Here is a 16,170-nt window from a genome sequence, read left to right as displayed (position 1 = left end):
AATTATTATTATTTTACTTCTATTATTACTTCTATTATTTTTACTATTTATTTATATTTTTTACCTACGTGACTTTACCGAAAAAACCTAGGATGATTTTAGTCGCGAAAGCCTACGTGTTTAACTGAAGTACCTGGTGCGATGTGTAAACATCGCCACTGGGGAGACAAAGGCGGCCGGGCGTGGTGTTTACCACCCACCCCCTCGTGTGCCGTGCCGGCCTTCATAGGTGCTCGCTAACAGCACTTGCCCCAACATTATCTTAAGGCTATACGGGGGATCTTTGGCTCGGATTAAGCGATTGCGTAACTTGTTGTCGGTCTGAGTGGGACTTTATTGTGCAACGTGGGCGTCTTCAGTTTAATTTTAGTGGCCATGCAAATTGGAGTAGTGTCCACCATCTGCAGTGCATGCTCATGTTGAGGCTGCAAGGAGTGAGCCTTATGCGAGATGCTTAAATGCCAATCGACCACGTGCAATAGTCCTCAAGTCACCAAGTTTATAAAGAAAAAAATAGTTTTGCATGTACCGTATTGACGTAGAATACCACAATGCATCATACATTTGTGCTTGCCGGAGAGTATTTAAAATTAGAAGTTTCTGAATCCGGCCACTTCAGTCCGATTTTCAGTCACGATTCACTTTCTAGAGTGATATCTGAACCGGTCCTGGCACCCAACAATCTACACCGACGAACGTGAAGTGTGATCCAGCATACAACCACAGTCGACGCAACGTGGGCAGCGCTTTATTCCAGCGGTGGATTGTATTATTATTTATAGTAATACATTCAATCAGTGTATGGACGTGGAGTGTACAATTTGCATTGACTGAAAACACTCAATGCCTCGTGCGGTACATTAATCAACAAGATACCAGACCGCCAACACATTGCACTTAAGCCTTTTGTAGGTACAGGTCATTTGGGCACAATAGTGGTCGCGCTCAATGAAGTCACATCCAACTCTATTAAAGAACGCTTTACAAGCCCACCCCGCCATGTACGCAACATGCTGGAAAACATTAGAGACTACGCAAACAACCAAAGGTATAATGTAAATATCCAAGGAATAAGAGTACTGTATATCATGTGTCAGCACTAAAATATCTAAGCATGCATTTAAGCTGTCTTAAGATCAGTTAACTTATCTCAATACATTGGTTCATCACATTTCAAAGGGATTCGTGGAACCTAATTTGCAAACAAACTATTGAGGACGCATTTATGTTTTCTACAGTAATTTAGTCATAAAACATGTGAGATTTTGATTATGACACGCAATAATGCACTCTTTAAAATTATGCCGTAGTCTGAAACGTTCTTGACAATGGATTTGTTAATGCGTTGAAGTTACAAAATATGGATGAGATACAAACGATAACCTTAAAAGGAAGGGCGTTAACTATAAGGCCATCGTTTTTCTTCCTAACACTATACTAATAAAATCACATAATTGGTTCTGCACTTCATTTGCTTACATTTCTGCTCCAAGAAAATGTTTTGAGTGCCATGCAACGAACATTACATACTTTGAGGGACAGAGTACTGTGGGTGGGAAGATGTTGCTCCGACTGGTGGACCCGAGGTCACTTGAAGGGATCAAAAAGGCAGCTGTGTGACCATTCTTTCACGCAAATTGTTGAACTGCTCTCATCCGAATGGATGCTTCGTCTCATAACAGGGTGCTGAGAGAGAGAACTGGTTTTAAAAGTATATTTGCATATTAAAGCCAAAACAAATCTTCAGAGTTCCAGATCGACTGACTTGAATGCTTTGTAGTAAATGTATTCTTTGTGCGCAAGGTATCAAGGACAGGTGCAACATCCTTGATTACATTGCAAGAAAAAGAGGAAGACATTGATTAGACATCATATACGTTTTAAAGACTATAATTTCACTATGAAGAAATGTGCATGGGCTTTCAGCAGGACACATCGCTAAAAAGGGATATGTATGTATGTTGAACTTCTTTCTCGCCGTACGTAGCCAACCGTGGTAATCGGAGGTGCGATGGATAAGACTAACGATTGAGTGGCGGCCAAACGATGGAACACGTATGAAAGGATGTCCATCCACCACAGAGGCAGAACAATGCAATCTGCTGACGTGCAATGGCAAGAATGGATTCATGCATCGCGACACCCTGAGAGATGGCAACTGCTTCGTGAAGCTTTCAGCCAAAGGTATAGAGAGGATAGTTCTATTACGAAATCTATTTTGCAATGTATATCAGAAGCTGCAATTTTTTTTTTTATCTAACATTGATAAAAAACCAAACGTGAAGTTTATCACGTTGGCTGTAATGTCCAGTCCAGAATGTCACACAGGTCACACAGTGATGCAGCCTCAGCTGAAAGCTGCTCCATGACAGCGTGATTTGCCATCCTCGTGGGCCAGAAAGCAATACGGCAGTAGAGGAAGCCTCCTGCCCTTCCACTCCCCTTGTCCACTCCATCTCACATCTCACATTTCCCTGCAATCCTCCATCCCTCCCACCTTCTGAGTTTCTGCTTCAGTGCACGGGCTGCCCGATCACGTGTTGTAATGAGGTGAGTTATGGATAATTAGCACAGAGCAGTTGCTAGAACAGTGCTTGACACACGGGCTTACGTCCAATGGATTCGTTCATTTATTCGCTTCATGAGACAAAGGGAATTGTAACATCGGACTACATTTAATTTAATACTTAATTTTAAATATTTATTTGAAATCTGACATTTTTAAAGGTGTAAGCTTTTCATTTATATGTATCTGAATTACTATATTTGAATATATATATTGTGCACATCCATACATTTATTTTACCACAGCAATGTGTGGTCAACATGAAAATAAAGTGATACGTATTTTTATTCATCTACCATGTGTTTATACTTTGTATTCCGAAGCATAGTGCGCTTCTCAGAGAGAAGCAATAAGCATGTGTACCTCATATGCAGACATGACATTTTGATTATTTTGTTGATTTTTAAAGCCACAGACGCAATTGCCTCTGTGGACGAGGCTTACAATTCAGTTTACCCTTTGTGGTGCCTCATTGCGTGACGATCCCAGAACAGGACCATACTGCATGAGTTGCCTGGCAACCAGGATGGCCATTAATCGGAAATGTGAACTCCATAAAGTAAGGGCAGCATTGCCTGGATTAATAGTCCACTTCGTGAAGAGGAGCTCTGTCCTGCCCTCCTGCAGGCCGCCGTGCGACCTTGTCTCTCTTCCTCTCTTGCTTGGCTATAGCTAGACACGGGATTTGTGTATTTTAATGGTAACATTATCCACGAGTGACAGCACCAGAGCCCGGGACATTTAGTTGTGTAGATTTAGCCACACGGTTGATTAATGAATTACATTACAGTGCAATAATTAATAACATATTAATCAAAACATGCCCATAAAAAAGCCGATTAGAGGGATTTGTAAACCTTCAATTTCCATAGCAGTTGTATAACACGTGACGTTTGAATCAATGTTAAATACGAATGACTAAGATAAAGTATGATGATGTAAAGAGATGCTACACCTGCTTAGCCTTGCAGGTATCAGGTGATGAGAAGGAGAGAGGTTGCTGCATATTCGCCAGAACGATGCTACAGGATTTCACACATTCCGTAACCTCCGTGGTGGGGTTCTGACCCTGCTCTAAGCTGTGGAGGTTTGACCCACGGTCAAGTTGATTGTGCATCGTGAGCAGGGTCTCTTGCAGCAAGCACAGTGCACAGAGTGCGCCTGAAGCGGTACAATGCAGAGGGGAAGAGAGTGCACGTGGAGCAGTATGGTGCAGAGATGCGCTGCGCCGACTGAACCGCACTTTGTTGCCATGGCGACTGCCGGGGCACGAGGACGCGACGCAGCCACGTGGGACCCCCCCCCCGCGCCCTGAGGCGAGGGCGGGGCTCAACAACCGTTGCCATGACGACGAACGGGGCCGGGCGGAAGGCAGGTGGGCGGAGGCTTTTTTTTCCTCGTCGTTGCCATAGAGACCCTGAGCGGGGAGGGGAAGCGGATATGGGCACGCGCGCGCTCGCGGTGCCGACGCGATGTAGGCGTGGCTTACGAAATCCGTTGCCGAGGAAACCCGCGGCAGGCGTGAGGGCGGGGCGCGAGCGCGCGTGACGCGCGCGCGCAGCGGCGTGGGCGGGGCAGCGAGGCCGTTGCCATTGGCGACGCGCGCGCGGACTCGGCGGATGACGAGGGGGGCGAGGGCGGGGCGAGCGCGTTGCCATGGAGACGGGCGGCCCGCGTGGCGTCAGGTCGGGACGAGGAAGCGGCGCGGGGCGCGTCCCGCGGCTCCATCTTACGTGAGGCGGTGGCGGCGGTGGTGGCGACGACGAGGCCGAGGCCGGGCTTCCCTTTGCCGGCACTGCCTGTCGCTCGGCCACTCCCCCGCCGGCTCTCCGTGTGAGTAGTCACGTCGTCGCGTCCGCGCTGGTTTCCACTGTTTATGGCCGCGACCCGACGAGGCGCAGAGCGAGGCTTGGCCTGGGCCACACTACCCGAGGCGGCCGCTCGGTTCGTTTGGTGTCCCCGGCGTCGTCGTCGGCCCAGTGGCCGTGGTGTTGTCGGTGGAGCGTGGGGGGGTCGTGGCTGGTGAGCAAGCAAAGGGGACTGTCCGTGGTCAACAGGCGGCACACTGTTCTCAGAGGCCACGCCGACACGTGGTTTGCAGTGGCGAGCAGGCCGTGAAGGGACGGGGCGCACCGGTTGGATCGGCAAGGGGTTAGTTATGTCGAGTGCGGTCAGACGGAAGGGGTTCAGGTAATGAGAGAGATCGGGTCTCAGGTTGGGAGAAATCGGGCTGACAGGGCTCGGACGGGACGGCTGTCGGTGCTTGGCCCGAGGCCGGTGGGACCTCGTGGTGCCGGATGAGCGCACACGATAACACATGGGACTGTAATGCCACGCCGCAACAACAATACATCGTACCACACGGATTGTCATAACATACCGAAACATTGCGACATAATAGAACACGAATACACTTGAACAACTCAGTAAAACGAGCAAAATACACAAACACCAAAGACTAAATGCGCCAACATGAACAGCAGTGCGCCCCAAGGTCGAATAGACAGTGGGAGGTTTGCTGTTACACTTTGCCGATGGGTTGGCAAAGCGACTTTAAAGCGAGCCCTTGTTATCGCTGGACTTAATCTGGCCCTGTTGACAAAGCGGCCTGCGAAACGTGTTTGCATAACCCACGGAGAGAGGGAGCGGGTCGCGCAGATAGAGGGCAGAGATCACGAGACCCAGGCGACGAGGCCGGCCCCCCTCCAGTTGGCGTCGCGACTTGAGCGGCGTCCCCTGGGAGCTTGGTGGCTGTGGCGAATTACCCCGCACATGTCAGTGGGCACCATCAACAAACCATGAATGGCCCCCCTTTGTTTTGATATTTATTGTGTTATTTAAGACAAATATATCTAATTTCTCTCTCGCTATCTCTGCCAACTGTATTGCTAAGTTTGAAATTCAATGTAAAAAGTAAAACAAATGAAGATATGTTCGACTTTAGATGCGTTATTCGCTGTTTTCTTGCTTGTGAATGTGAGTATTTTCGGCCGCGAGAGAGAGGCAAGCGGGGGGAGGAAGTGGCTGCAGTGGCAGGAAGGCGATGTTGTTGCAGTGTTTTGCTTCGGTGATGCTTTTGCTGTTGCCATCCCGTGCGATGCCACAGCCGCTGGCCATGAACTCCGAGGCTGCTCGTTTGGTTTGGGCTTCACATTCCCACATGATGTTCATTAGTCAGTGCCCTCTGCCATAGAAGCACCATCCCCCCCCCGCCGCCCCCCACAAACATCACCAAGTTGTGGCAGTGCCCCATTCTAACTGCGTATATTGGTGGCCCGGTGATGATTAACGCTTAAAAGTGTTTGTGAAACAATACGGTGTGGGATGTAAACCACGGCACCATATAAAGCACGTTCACAACATGGTATAATAAACAAAGCACAGTGCGGGGGGTACGTGTGGAGTAAATCTCGCAGTTTAAGCAAGAACCACGACAGTGACTTTTTTTGGTACAAATTTAATGTCACCGTGAAAATTAAAGCGCATTTCTAAAAGCGAAAAATCCCAGCTTGTAAGTCCGTATATATATGAATCTTTGTTAAAGTTTCATGTAACTGCACACATGTAGACTGCGTACAGTGTAATTGATCTACCAGTGACCCGCTATTGTGTGTACATGGTTAGTGGTGTATACTGTATGGCAGGCGTGTTTATCATGACAGGCACAGTGTTTCTTTCCCGAGGCACTGAAGGAGCCGCATGCATCAGCTGTCAGCATCAGACCTGTACGGGCAGGGCTACTGGCATGCCTGGGTAATTGCAACACAGCTTCTCGGCACCAATGAGCTCTTTTAACAGATACGTACAATTAAGAGATTAAAACCAACATGTAGCCTTTTCCGTTTTTATACATTTTTAATAGTGGTTCTTTCCTGGACAATGTAGTAAGTGTTGTTTTTCTCTTATGGAAACAACACTAAAATAAATATGAGCTGTCACATTAAGTATGTTTGATGTACCATAATGACTAGTGTGCCATTGTGCTTATAGTTTTTACTTCAAATGGGTTTCCACTGGTGTTCATACAGTAGTAGTACTGTATAGTAGTTTGCAATTGCGTTGTTCATATTTTTGTTAAAACTTAAATTACTTTTCAAACGCGGCTCATTTGGTGGAGTACATTTTCAGCGTTTATTTGCTGCGCTAAACCATGCGCATTGTGCAACAACACTGCGTGACAATGCAGGGCAAAGTACGCGGTGGGTGTATTGTCATTTATGCCCTCGTTGCTCTGCATGCATTGCCCATTGAGCATAACGGAATCATTGAGCCGAGCGCCCAACTCAATGCTCTCTTGTGTGTGCACACGGATGAAATGTCATGGCTTCACTCGGCATGAATGTTCCATTATTCTGGGCTGGCAATCTTGTTCGCCACTTGCAGAAAAACACTGCCATCCTAACCAGCAATTTTGTATGCACGTACGTGCAACCAGGAGCCTCGTGGTACTATTTGTTAATTTCGTAGAGGACTGTGGGAAGGTGTTTTGGGGTTCTCTCCTCCACACTCAGAATGCATAGGTTCCATGTTTGCATGCAGAGTGGATGTAATTTATTGGTTTTGCACACAATACACGTGTTAAGGGTTTGAAGAACTTTTCGGATGACGAAATGTTGTTCAAACTTAAAAAAATAACAGTGAAACAATATTTAGATTTTTTTTAGGAGTGGCTATTACTTTTAGCGGATATCGGAGTTACCTGCCAAAGTTTGACACTCTTAGGCAATTGTTATTGTGATGTTTTAAATGGAGAGCACCAACTATCAGATGTATGGCATGATTGTGTGCAACAATGAAAGCAGAGCATGCACCCAGTAGATTTAGCATCTAGATAACATAGTTGCAACGTCTAGATAACACTTTGCTTGAGTGCCACCCACCAGCATCACCATAACTATACGGTAAACATTCTATTTCTGGCCATCATTGGAAAACTGTCTGACGTTGGCAATGTGCTGATGGGTGAGTTTGCAGCTGACACGGAGACACTTTTATGATTCATGGCTGTGTCCTGTCCAGAACAAGACCCATGAGGTTCACTCTTTTGCAGGCATACCAGTCTTTAGAAGCCAGCATCATGTTTCAGACCTAGAAATAAACTGGACATACACTAACTGTTTCTTACTCGGCAAGGTTCTGAAACGAATGTTAAATGGTATAGCTTTGCATCAGTTGGAATGTTCCAAATATAGTTCTGATAACATAACTTGGACTGTGCTGCTGAGTGTTGGAAAACGTGTTTAAATGGTGCAGTGTGGAGAGGAGGCCATGGGTTGTCACTGCTTCAGAATTGCTGATGAGTTGGAGAGGGTGTGTGGCATGGCAAATGGGGGTGGGGATGTCACCTGTTGGATAAAGTGGAAATACTGCTCCGAAATGGACGATGTTCCCACTTGACAGTTTTTACATCTGTCGTATTGGTGTATTTTAAAAGTTTGGCAGTCTTAGGTGACCATCCGTTTCGCAAATGGAGTTGCAGAGTTGCATAGCGAAGCCTTTTATGTCTTTTTAGTCATACTCTTATAGAGATTACTACTTTGCATTTAAGCCTAATTGTGACAGTGCCATCAGTCTTAAAGGAAAGACAGACCGTGACAAAGTTAACTGCACTTTGTTCAGTCATTAACGTGGTTGGGGACACGGTATCAACCTTTTAACTTGGGTCTGCTTGCAGTGATCTGCAGCGTCCCTCAGGGTGCTGACCAGGAATGCTGGAAGCTCACATGAGTGGAATGTCATACCCATCTGTGAAGGGCACAGGCTTTCTGTCCTACTTGGTTTTGTTTATGTTCTAAGTGTTGCAGTAACTTCTCTATACACATTATTAATACCTGTGTTTGTGTAAACAAAATGGTGTGTACCGTTGAGTTGTGCTTTCATCAATATAGTTCTGACCCACATATTCACACACTGTTGGTTGTGGGGAGGTGTTTGATCAACTTCATCACATTGGTCAGTATGGTGATCATCGTCAGTTTGGTGATTACATTTGAAAACATCGACTCTGCCACAGGTAAAAATATCAGTACATTGATATACATTGCTGACTACTCGAAAAGTAGCATTGTCATTATATATACTTGGTAAATGGTAAATAGTATGTTTGGGATGACTGTTTGAGGTGAGAAAATTGGCTTAATTGAAACTAATTCTCGTGCACTCTCACTTGCTGTTCGGTATGATTTCAAGGAATCACTTGTGTGTGTGGTGGTGCGTGCATACATCTGCATACAAGTATCATCTGGTGAAATTATTTGAATGGATGACAGCCTTTCCTTTGTGTAACGCAGTCAACCCTAAGTGGATTCGATTAAGAGTTTACTCAGGACTTGGCCTATATGGCAATTTAAGAGAGTGGCCTTGGGGAGGTCCGGGATGCTGATACTCATCGTTTCAGTCTTAGTTTCCAGACTGTGCACTCGTCAAGTGGGACCTCACACTATCCTCCCACGTTTGGATCGGTAATTAGTTGTAAAGGGTGAAGCATGACCGACAATCAGCCTGCCGTGTGAAGTGCCCCTTGTTAACTACCACTACTGCATGGAGATGTTTGTTGGTAAGTTTGAGCTTAGCCAGGAGGCGCACAGAAAATGCAGCTGCTCCTATTAGAAAGATTAATTCCCTCATGAGAATTCTCCTTCCTGTTAAGTTTAAAGAGGAAAAACCTCCTTATTGAAATGGTCAGCACCCCACACTATAAACTCTGCCACCTGAGTTCAGTTCCTTTCCATGGCTAGTGGCGAGTGATATATGCACCATTCTTGGACAGCTCCCTTTCACAAACCAGCACTAGCCAACGTGGTTGATGAAGTGTTTCAAAGAACCCCTCGATCAACATGGTGTGTGAGGAGGCTCTCACCCGGCAATGGGCTGTTAACGATTATTATTTAGTTCATAAAGTCAGTGCTTCTTTAATACCTGATTTACAATGAGACTCTGTGCTCACCGCTCTCCTAAACCTCACACTTGGTTCATTGTGGGTACACGAATGGGGGCCTTTATCATATTGTCTAAATGGACTCCTGTGTGAGACACCACGTAATGGTTACATTTGGCAGTGTGGCTTAACTACATTGACCAACACAAGCATTTTATGTTACCCCCCAGAGTAGGTCTCCAGTGAAGACTAAATGTAATGAATAAATATACCTTCTGTGGAGAAAACAGTTTTAACACACAAAGCTACCATAATTTTTGTACATTTTATTATGATTATATGTAAAGCATGAAATGTTAAAGAACTCCTCAACACACTGCTTTTAAAGGGTTTACAAACATGAAACCCATCTGCAAAATCAATGTAAAGTGTACTTTAAATCAATACCTTCATCAATTTGTCTAGGGAACTAACATCATTGTCAGAGTAGGGAATATTACATTACACGGGAAGACGCAAGTAGATTGGGAGAAAATGAGATATATGATGAGAAATCTGCAAGGCCAATCTAAAGTGAATTTCGCGTGTAGTTGTATTTCTGAAAGAGCCTTCTGAGTAAATAATGCTGCTTTACAAGTACCATTTGTTTAAGCCTTCTCAATATATCTGTGAAACTGGTGTAATGGACCAAATTGTAGAAAAATAGTAATTATCTCAAAGTAAGTTGCGTTTTTCCTTAACCTTTTCGTCAACGTTATAGTGAGAGAAAGAGGCAGGGCTTTTTAGAAAACAGTACTTAATAATAACAAGAACTAAACATCACTCTTATGCATGAGTACTGTAATGATTCCCAACATGATGAGGTGTACAACTTAGATTATGTAAGATGGTTCATTATGTAAGAGGTCACAAGATTCATCTTCTTGGTTCTTTCGGCTGAAACGTCGTGAGAATTATTTTATCATGTTTTATTTTTATTATTTTATTACTTCCCTTCTACGTGACTTTACCGAAAGAACCAAGAAGATGAATCCCTGCAGTCACGAAAGCTTTAAATCGAAAAAAAAGGTCACAAGATGTAGTGGTGTCATGAGGAGAGGCATGTGACGTCATCGCCTTGGCTGAAAAGACTTTCACATGGACTGCTATTTTGTTACACACTTTTATTTATCGCCAGGTTTTCGGGCAACCATCTGATCAATTCGGCTGGACTGTATTTGTATAGGCTAAGTCAATAATAGCAAGAGAACTTCGTACTAAAATGGCATTTTAATTCTTGAAAGCGCTTGGAAAAAAGCGCTATGTAAAATCCTAGATAAGATATTGGAGCATATTTATCATCGTTATTGCTCCTCCATGTCACAGGCGGACAGACAGGCAGACACATGAACAGAGATTAATTCATGCTTTCAACCTTAGTTGGAAAGTGCTAAAAAGCACTATACCAATGTGGCTAAAGACGAATACTGCAAGTTGAATCCTTGTATATTACCGGCTATGACATGGATCAGAAACATGGACAATGATGGAACAAAAGCTCAAAAGTATGCATAGAAGCCGAGAGATGTCCATGCTTGGAATTCCAATGAGACACAGGGGAGAGGACACATTTCTTAGGTAACCTATGCAAGTTAGAGGCATCTTGACTGCTAGTACAAGTTAATGGCCTGGTGCAGGATGAAGAGAAGGTGACCAGTAGTCAAGACTAATGATGGCGTGACAGCTTTGAGAGTGCTAGATGGAATGTTACATTCATTGCAAGACCGTGAGAAATGGCAATGGTTTGGCAAGACCTTCATCCTCCAGCGGGTGGATTAACTTTGACCTCACATGTGCCATTTTGTATCATGGCAATGTGGGAACGGGAAGTGTGAGAAGCAACAGCATGGTTTGAGGAAGAGGGAAGAGGTGCGGATGTGAGGGGATGAACATCGGGGTGCAGGGAGGACTACCCCCCCCCCCCCATATGCAGCACTGTCCATTGTTCTCCCTTGCAGCTCTATGCTGTAGACATTTTAAGAATTGCTTGCTTTTTAACATCGTCCTAATTTATACGTATGTGCTCTAATTTGTAATGAAGTGGTTTTGCTGTTGTGTTGTGGTAGATCATTGGCAACTGAGAAGTGAATTAGTTTGGCAACACGGCTTGTTGAAGTACTATCTTGGGCTGTATGATTAAGTTATTTCTTGGAATCTTGATTTGAAGCTTTCGTAACTGCAGAAATCCATATTCTCTTCGGTTCTTTCGGTAAAGTCACGTAGGTAGAAACAATAATATATCACGACGTTTCGATTGCAACACAAGCAATCGTCATCAAAGAGTATTATTTCTTGAAAACCAACACTGCCAGCCAGGGCTTACGTGTGCTTAGCCCGGGAGCTTCTTGATTTGCATGAGTAGTCTGTATAAACACGCACAGGTTTTCAGACTTGTATAATGTAAGTCAAACTGTCTGTTCAAACATGCAGAGGTTTTCAGACTTGTATAATGCAAGTCAAACAGTTGAAGTGTACTTTTAATATGCCCTTGTCCAAATACCTCTAGCGAGTGAATGGTGCACTTGGTGATCCGACAGAGGTGAGACCCTTTGGCATCATATGGTGAATTTATCTAAATCCGGGAAGATGGAGCACGTAGTCACTGCACAATTTGATCAAATACAATAAATGCACCGACATGAACAAGGTGTGGAGCAGGTGACAGTATGCCGAGTGCACAGGCTGCTGGCTGGGCTAATACAGTTACTTCAGGTCTCTTTCTTTGGTGAAACAGCAACGATGTCTTTTCCAGATACAGAACTTCCTTTGCTGGCTGGTACGGATACGGCGAGAGGCTGAGACCATGCTAAGTTGTCACATGAGCCTGCTGGATAGTCACCTACGGCTAATTGCGTCTGCGTTTCCCAGTGGCTGCTTGAGTGGGCCCACCAACTCCATTGTGTGATGTGCACAAGATGGAGGTTTCCTTCCTTCCCTGGACCTTTGGCTGCCAGTGCGCGCACGTGACATCTCCCCACCTTGTCAAGTATGTCAGAGCACTCAGGAGGCACAATGCTGCGCCCATTGTTTATGGTGTTTGTTAGGTGTTTCACCGTTGAACTTTTACCCTCGTAATCATGTGGTCGTTTGAGAGCATTGTACAGGGCGTGACAGGTTTTATTCCGCACAGCTTATCTTTGTTTAAAAGAGAAAAGGTTGCTTTTCCTTTGCCCAGTTCCAGCCGTTCCACTGGTTGTTGTATTGTATATAACATTGGGTGTTGTAGTTAGCTCACACGTTTTTGTCTGTCACCATGGTTACCCCATGGTTGTTGTTTTTTGACGGTCAAAATTTATACGACGTGTCCGGGTGGGAACGAAGCACGGCACGTTTTGTTGTAACAAGAAAATAGTTCGAGCAATGGTTGCTTTTTTTTAAGTGATCCTTGGTTTTGTGTGCTGACATAAAGATAGTGGGTTGGTCTATGGACTTTACAACTTACCTGGTGCGGTGTGTAAACATCAGTACTTGGGAAACAAAAGTGCTTGAATGTGGCCCTGGCCACGCCACCCCCATTGTGTGCCATGCCAGCTTAGGCACTTGTAAACGGCACCAGTCTGCATAGCTAAATATTATACTTTTGTGGGTGACTCGGAACAGTATGGGCAACTCGAGATGGTTTCAAGGGTATTACGTGGAGGTAGAACATCCTTAAGAAAGCTCGTAATATATTAACACATTTCCCAGAGGACAGCCTAAGAAGATAAGCACTTCCTGCACGAATGGAGCAGTGTTGTTGTCATGGTTACCCTGGCAATTAGCTGGTGCTGCTGGCTGAGGTGATGGAGCGCTTGCTGAGTGAGTGCTTCATGCATTGGCCACACTCCTGATTACATGGCATGGGAATCTAAAACTCCACGCCACTGCACATTATATTACGTGTTTAATGCTACTCTTTGGTTTTTTCGGAAAAGTCACGTAGGTAAAAAATATAAATAAATGAAAAAACAACTCAATTTAGTTGTTTTTTCATTTATTTGAAATTTTTACCTAAAAAACCAGAGGGTATGAATCCTTGCAGTCATGACAACTTCTAATCTAGAATTAGTGTTTAATGCTGTAGGAAACAAAAAACACCGTTTCTTAAGAAATGACAGAACACTTTCAGGAATGCATTTCGTTTGCCAGGGTTGCTTTGTGTGCCTCTTTGTGGTGTACTTTTATGCACGTTAATATTTGATAATTTGTGCACAATATATCTTTGCGTGGTTAGAAATTAGAGCCTCCAGATATATTTGTAAAAAAATACTTCATCTGAAGCCATGTGTAGTTTGAAATGTATTTCATAATTTTTGTATTCATGCATTTGTATTGTATACACTGCTTATGTTTAAGAATATTATTGTGCTTATAATGGTACAGTATTTTCTTTGGGCTATATGATTGCGTATATTTTATTTTAAATAGGCGTTTTCAATAATATTTATACTCTGTTTAACACGTAATCTTTCGCGACCAATATCCTATTTATACTCGGCAATGACTAAAAAGTAACTCGTCTAGTATTGAGTAAAACTGTTAATTATGCATTTGCGTTTCCATGCTTTCATGTTTAGGGGGTCGAAATCTAAATGGGTCCAGTGGTGCTGCCCGAAGTGAAGACCGAGCGATCCAGTTTCATGCAAGGGTCGTCAAAAGAGCCGGAGACTGGCGAGCACAATGAACTGATTGTGGGTTTTGAGGATGAGGTGAAGGACCACTCCCCAGGCCTGTTGGGCCTGGCACTGGACCTCACTCACCTGGGCCTGGGCCACTTTCCAGCACTGTCCCCAAAGCGGGAGCCGGCGGCCGGCCCAGGCGAGCCGCGCGATGATGAGGAGCTCACAAACCTGGACTGGCTGCACGGAGGCAGGGATGTGCTGGGCAGTTTGAAGCTGGGTGGCCAGGCGGGCCTGCGTGCCGTGAGTCCCCCCCCTGTGCCACCACCGCCTCCAGACTCCCTGCCCTCTCCTGCCCCCTCTGATGACCTGCCGCCAAGGGAGGGAGATGCACACGCCGGCCTCCCGGGTACGCCCTCTTCTCACCGCTCCACTACCGCCGCTGCAGGACATAACCCAAATGCAAAACCACCCTACTCCTTCAGCTGCCTCATTTTCCTTTCAATTGAAGCATCGCCCTACAAACGACTACCTGTCAAGGGCATCTATGACTGGATCCTGGACCACTTCCCTTACTTTGTTGGGGCGCCCTCTGGTTGGAAGAACTCTGTGCGGCATAATCTGTCTCTGAATAAATGCTTCAAGAAAGTGGACAAAGACCGTCATCAGGTAAGAGCTGTGCCTTAAAATTTCACTCCACATCTTGAATCTCTCGTGGAGAGTCTCGCATGTATATACATCTTACTCAAAAGCATTTTTTCAAAGTAGACTTAAGGTAAGTTCAAGAATCAGATGCAGGATGTGATCTGTCTGGGAGCATTGAATGGATTAACTGCTTGTTACATTCCTCCTGTCAATTCTTCAGCATGGGCATAGAATGGAATTCCTGCAGTGCTGTCATGATGGAACATTATGTCAATCGCAGTGAAGATGACATTCTTGGAGTTGTAGGGCATTTAAGAGGTTGCGATACATATGTCATCATTAGAGTTCAACAAGTATAGTACGAGGCCAGGTTCTCCTTGCTGTGCTATTTATCTCTAATACAATGTGAGGAAACCCACTGCATCTTTATCAACGTCTGAGAGGGAAAAGCTGCTGCACATGACAATATTGTTATCAGCGTTGACGCATTTCATTATTTCAATGGGAACCATCTTTTCATTTTGCAAGCCAGATATTAATATTTTTAACCTGATTGTTTACGTCGGAGCACATTTACCGAAGGTAAAATTATTACTTTATAAAAACACCCCTAAGTGTCGTGACACGACCATTAGCAAGAGTATTCTTTGGGTCTTTCGGTAAAGTCACATAGATGGGTTGAAAGAAAATAACGATCGCTTGTGTTGTGATCGAAACGTCGTAGTTTTTTCAATTTCCTTTCAACCTACGTGACTTTGCCGAAAGACCCAAAGAATATGAATCACCTGCAGTCACGAAAGCTTTAAGTCAACATTAGTAAGAGTTCATTAATTAATGAAGGACAAACCTAACGAGTGACACGTACACGCATGCTGGTGCACCGAACGATGATAGAGACACAACTGCAAGCTGAAAGGGGGTGGGAGTGCTCAGAGGTGGGAGTGGGTGGGCACTTTATCCGTGTTCCCATGGCAACCTGCCGTGGCGACCATTGCCCGTGCACCAGGACCACGGGGAGGAGGGTGGCTGCATCTGCACGCAATGGGGGGGGGAGGAGAGACTCTTGACTCGCACGACAACGTGCACATCCACGTCGGGCTGGCCCCGTAGCTGTGTGCGCGCATTTCTGGATTGGGCTGCACGGTGCCACGTGAAGCCACTTTTTGTGTTTCTTGTTGTCCTTCCCCCGCACCCCCGATTTGCACGTTTGGCCACGTACGGTGCGAAAGAAGTTCAACATGCATACATACATACATACGTCCTGCACCTTGAAACTGCCTTCTACTCGTTATGAACAAATTACCTGCGCGTAACGTATTTAAAAATAATGTGAACAGTTATTAGACTTGTAAGAGATTGATGATGTGGACATTATGTCCTAACGTTGTTGATCTGCAGACCTCGGCCCTGCTAAACAGTTTAATCTCTGCTGTCATTTTGTGCCT

The 16,170-nt window shown here is 44.9% G+C and overlaps 1 protein-coding gene across 4 annotated transcripts in view; it reads left to right on the top strand.

Annotated features, from left to right (window-relative positions):
- The first annotated feature begins 4,231 nt into the window (after positions 1–4,231).
- The window catches only part of FOXN3 (forkhead box N3), a 35,675-nt gene continuing 23,736 nt past the window's right edge, over positions 4,232–16,170 (top strand). Inside the window, exons 1-3 of one of the 4 annotated variants that reach the window (XM_078595914.1) lie at positions 4,232–4,399; positions 12,351–12,468; positions 14,039–14,749. In XM_078595914.1, the coding sequence (XP_078452040.1) occupies positions 14,054–14,749 (696 nt within the window). In that variant the 5' untranslated portion in view covers positions 4,232–4,399; positions 12,351–12,468; positions 14,039–14,053. Of the gene's footprint in view, positions 4,400–6,228; positions 6,320–12,350; positions 12,469–12,554; positions 13,281–14,038; positions 14,750–16,170 lie in introns of those variants that run through there. The other 3 variants (XM_078595913.1, XM_078595912.1, XM_078595915.1) reach the window with 3 other exon arrangements.

The sequence above is a fragment of the Lampetra planeri genome, chromosome 7 (assembly GCF_965212315.1).
Source record: "Lampetra planeri chromosome 7, kcLamPlan1.2.h2, whole genome shotgun sequence".
Classification (NCBI taxonomy): domain Eukaryota; kingdom Metazoa; phylum Chordata; class Hyperoartia; order Petromyzontiformes; family Petromyzontidae; genus Lampetra; species Lampetra planeri.
This window is presented reverse-complemented; position numbering and strand designations above follow the sequence as displayed.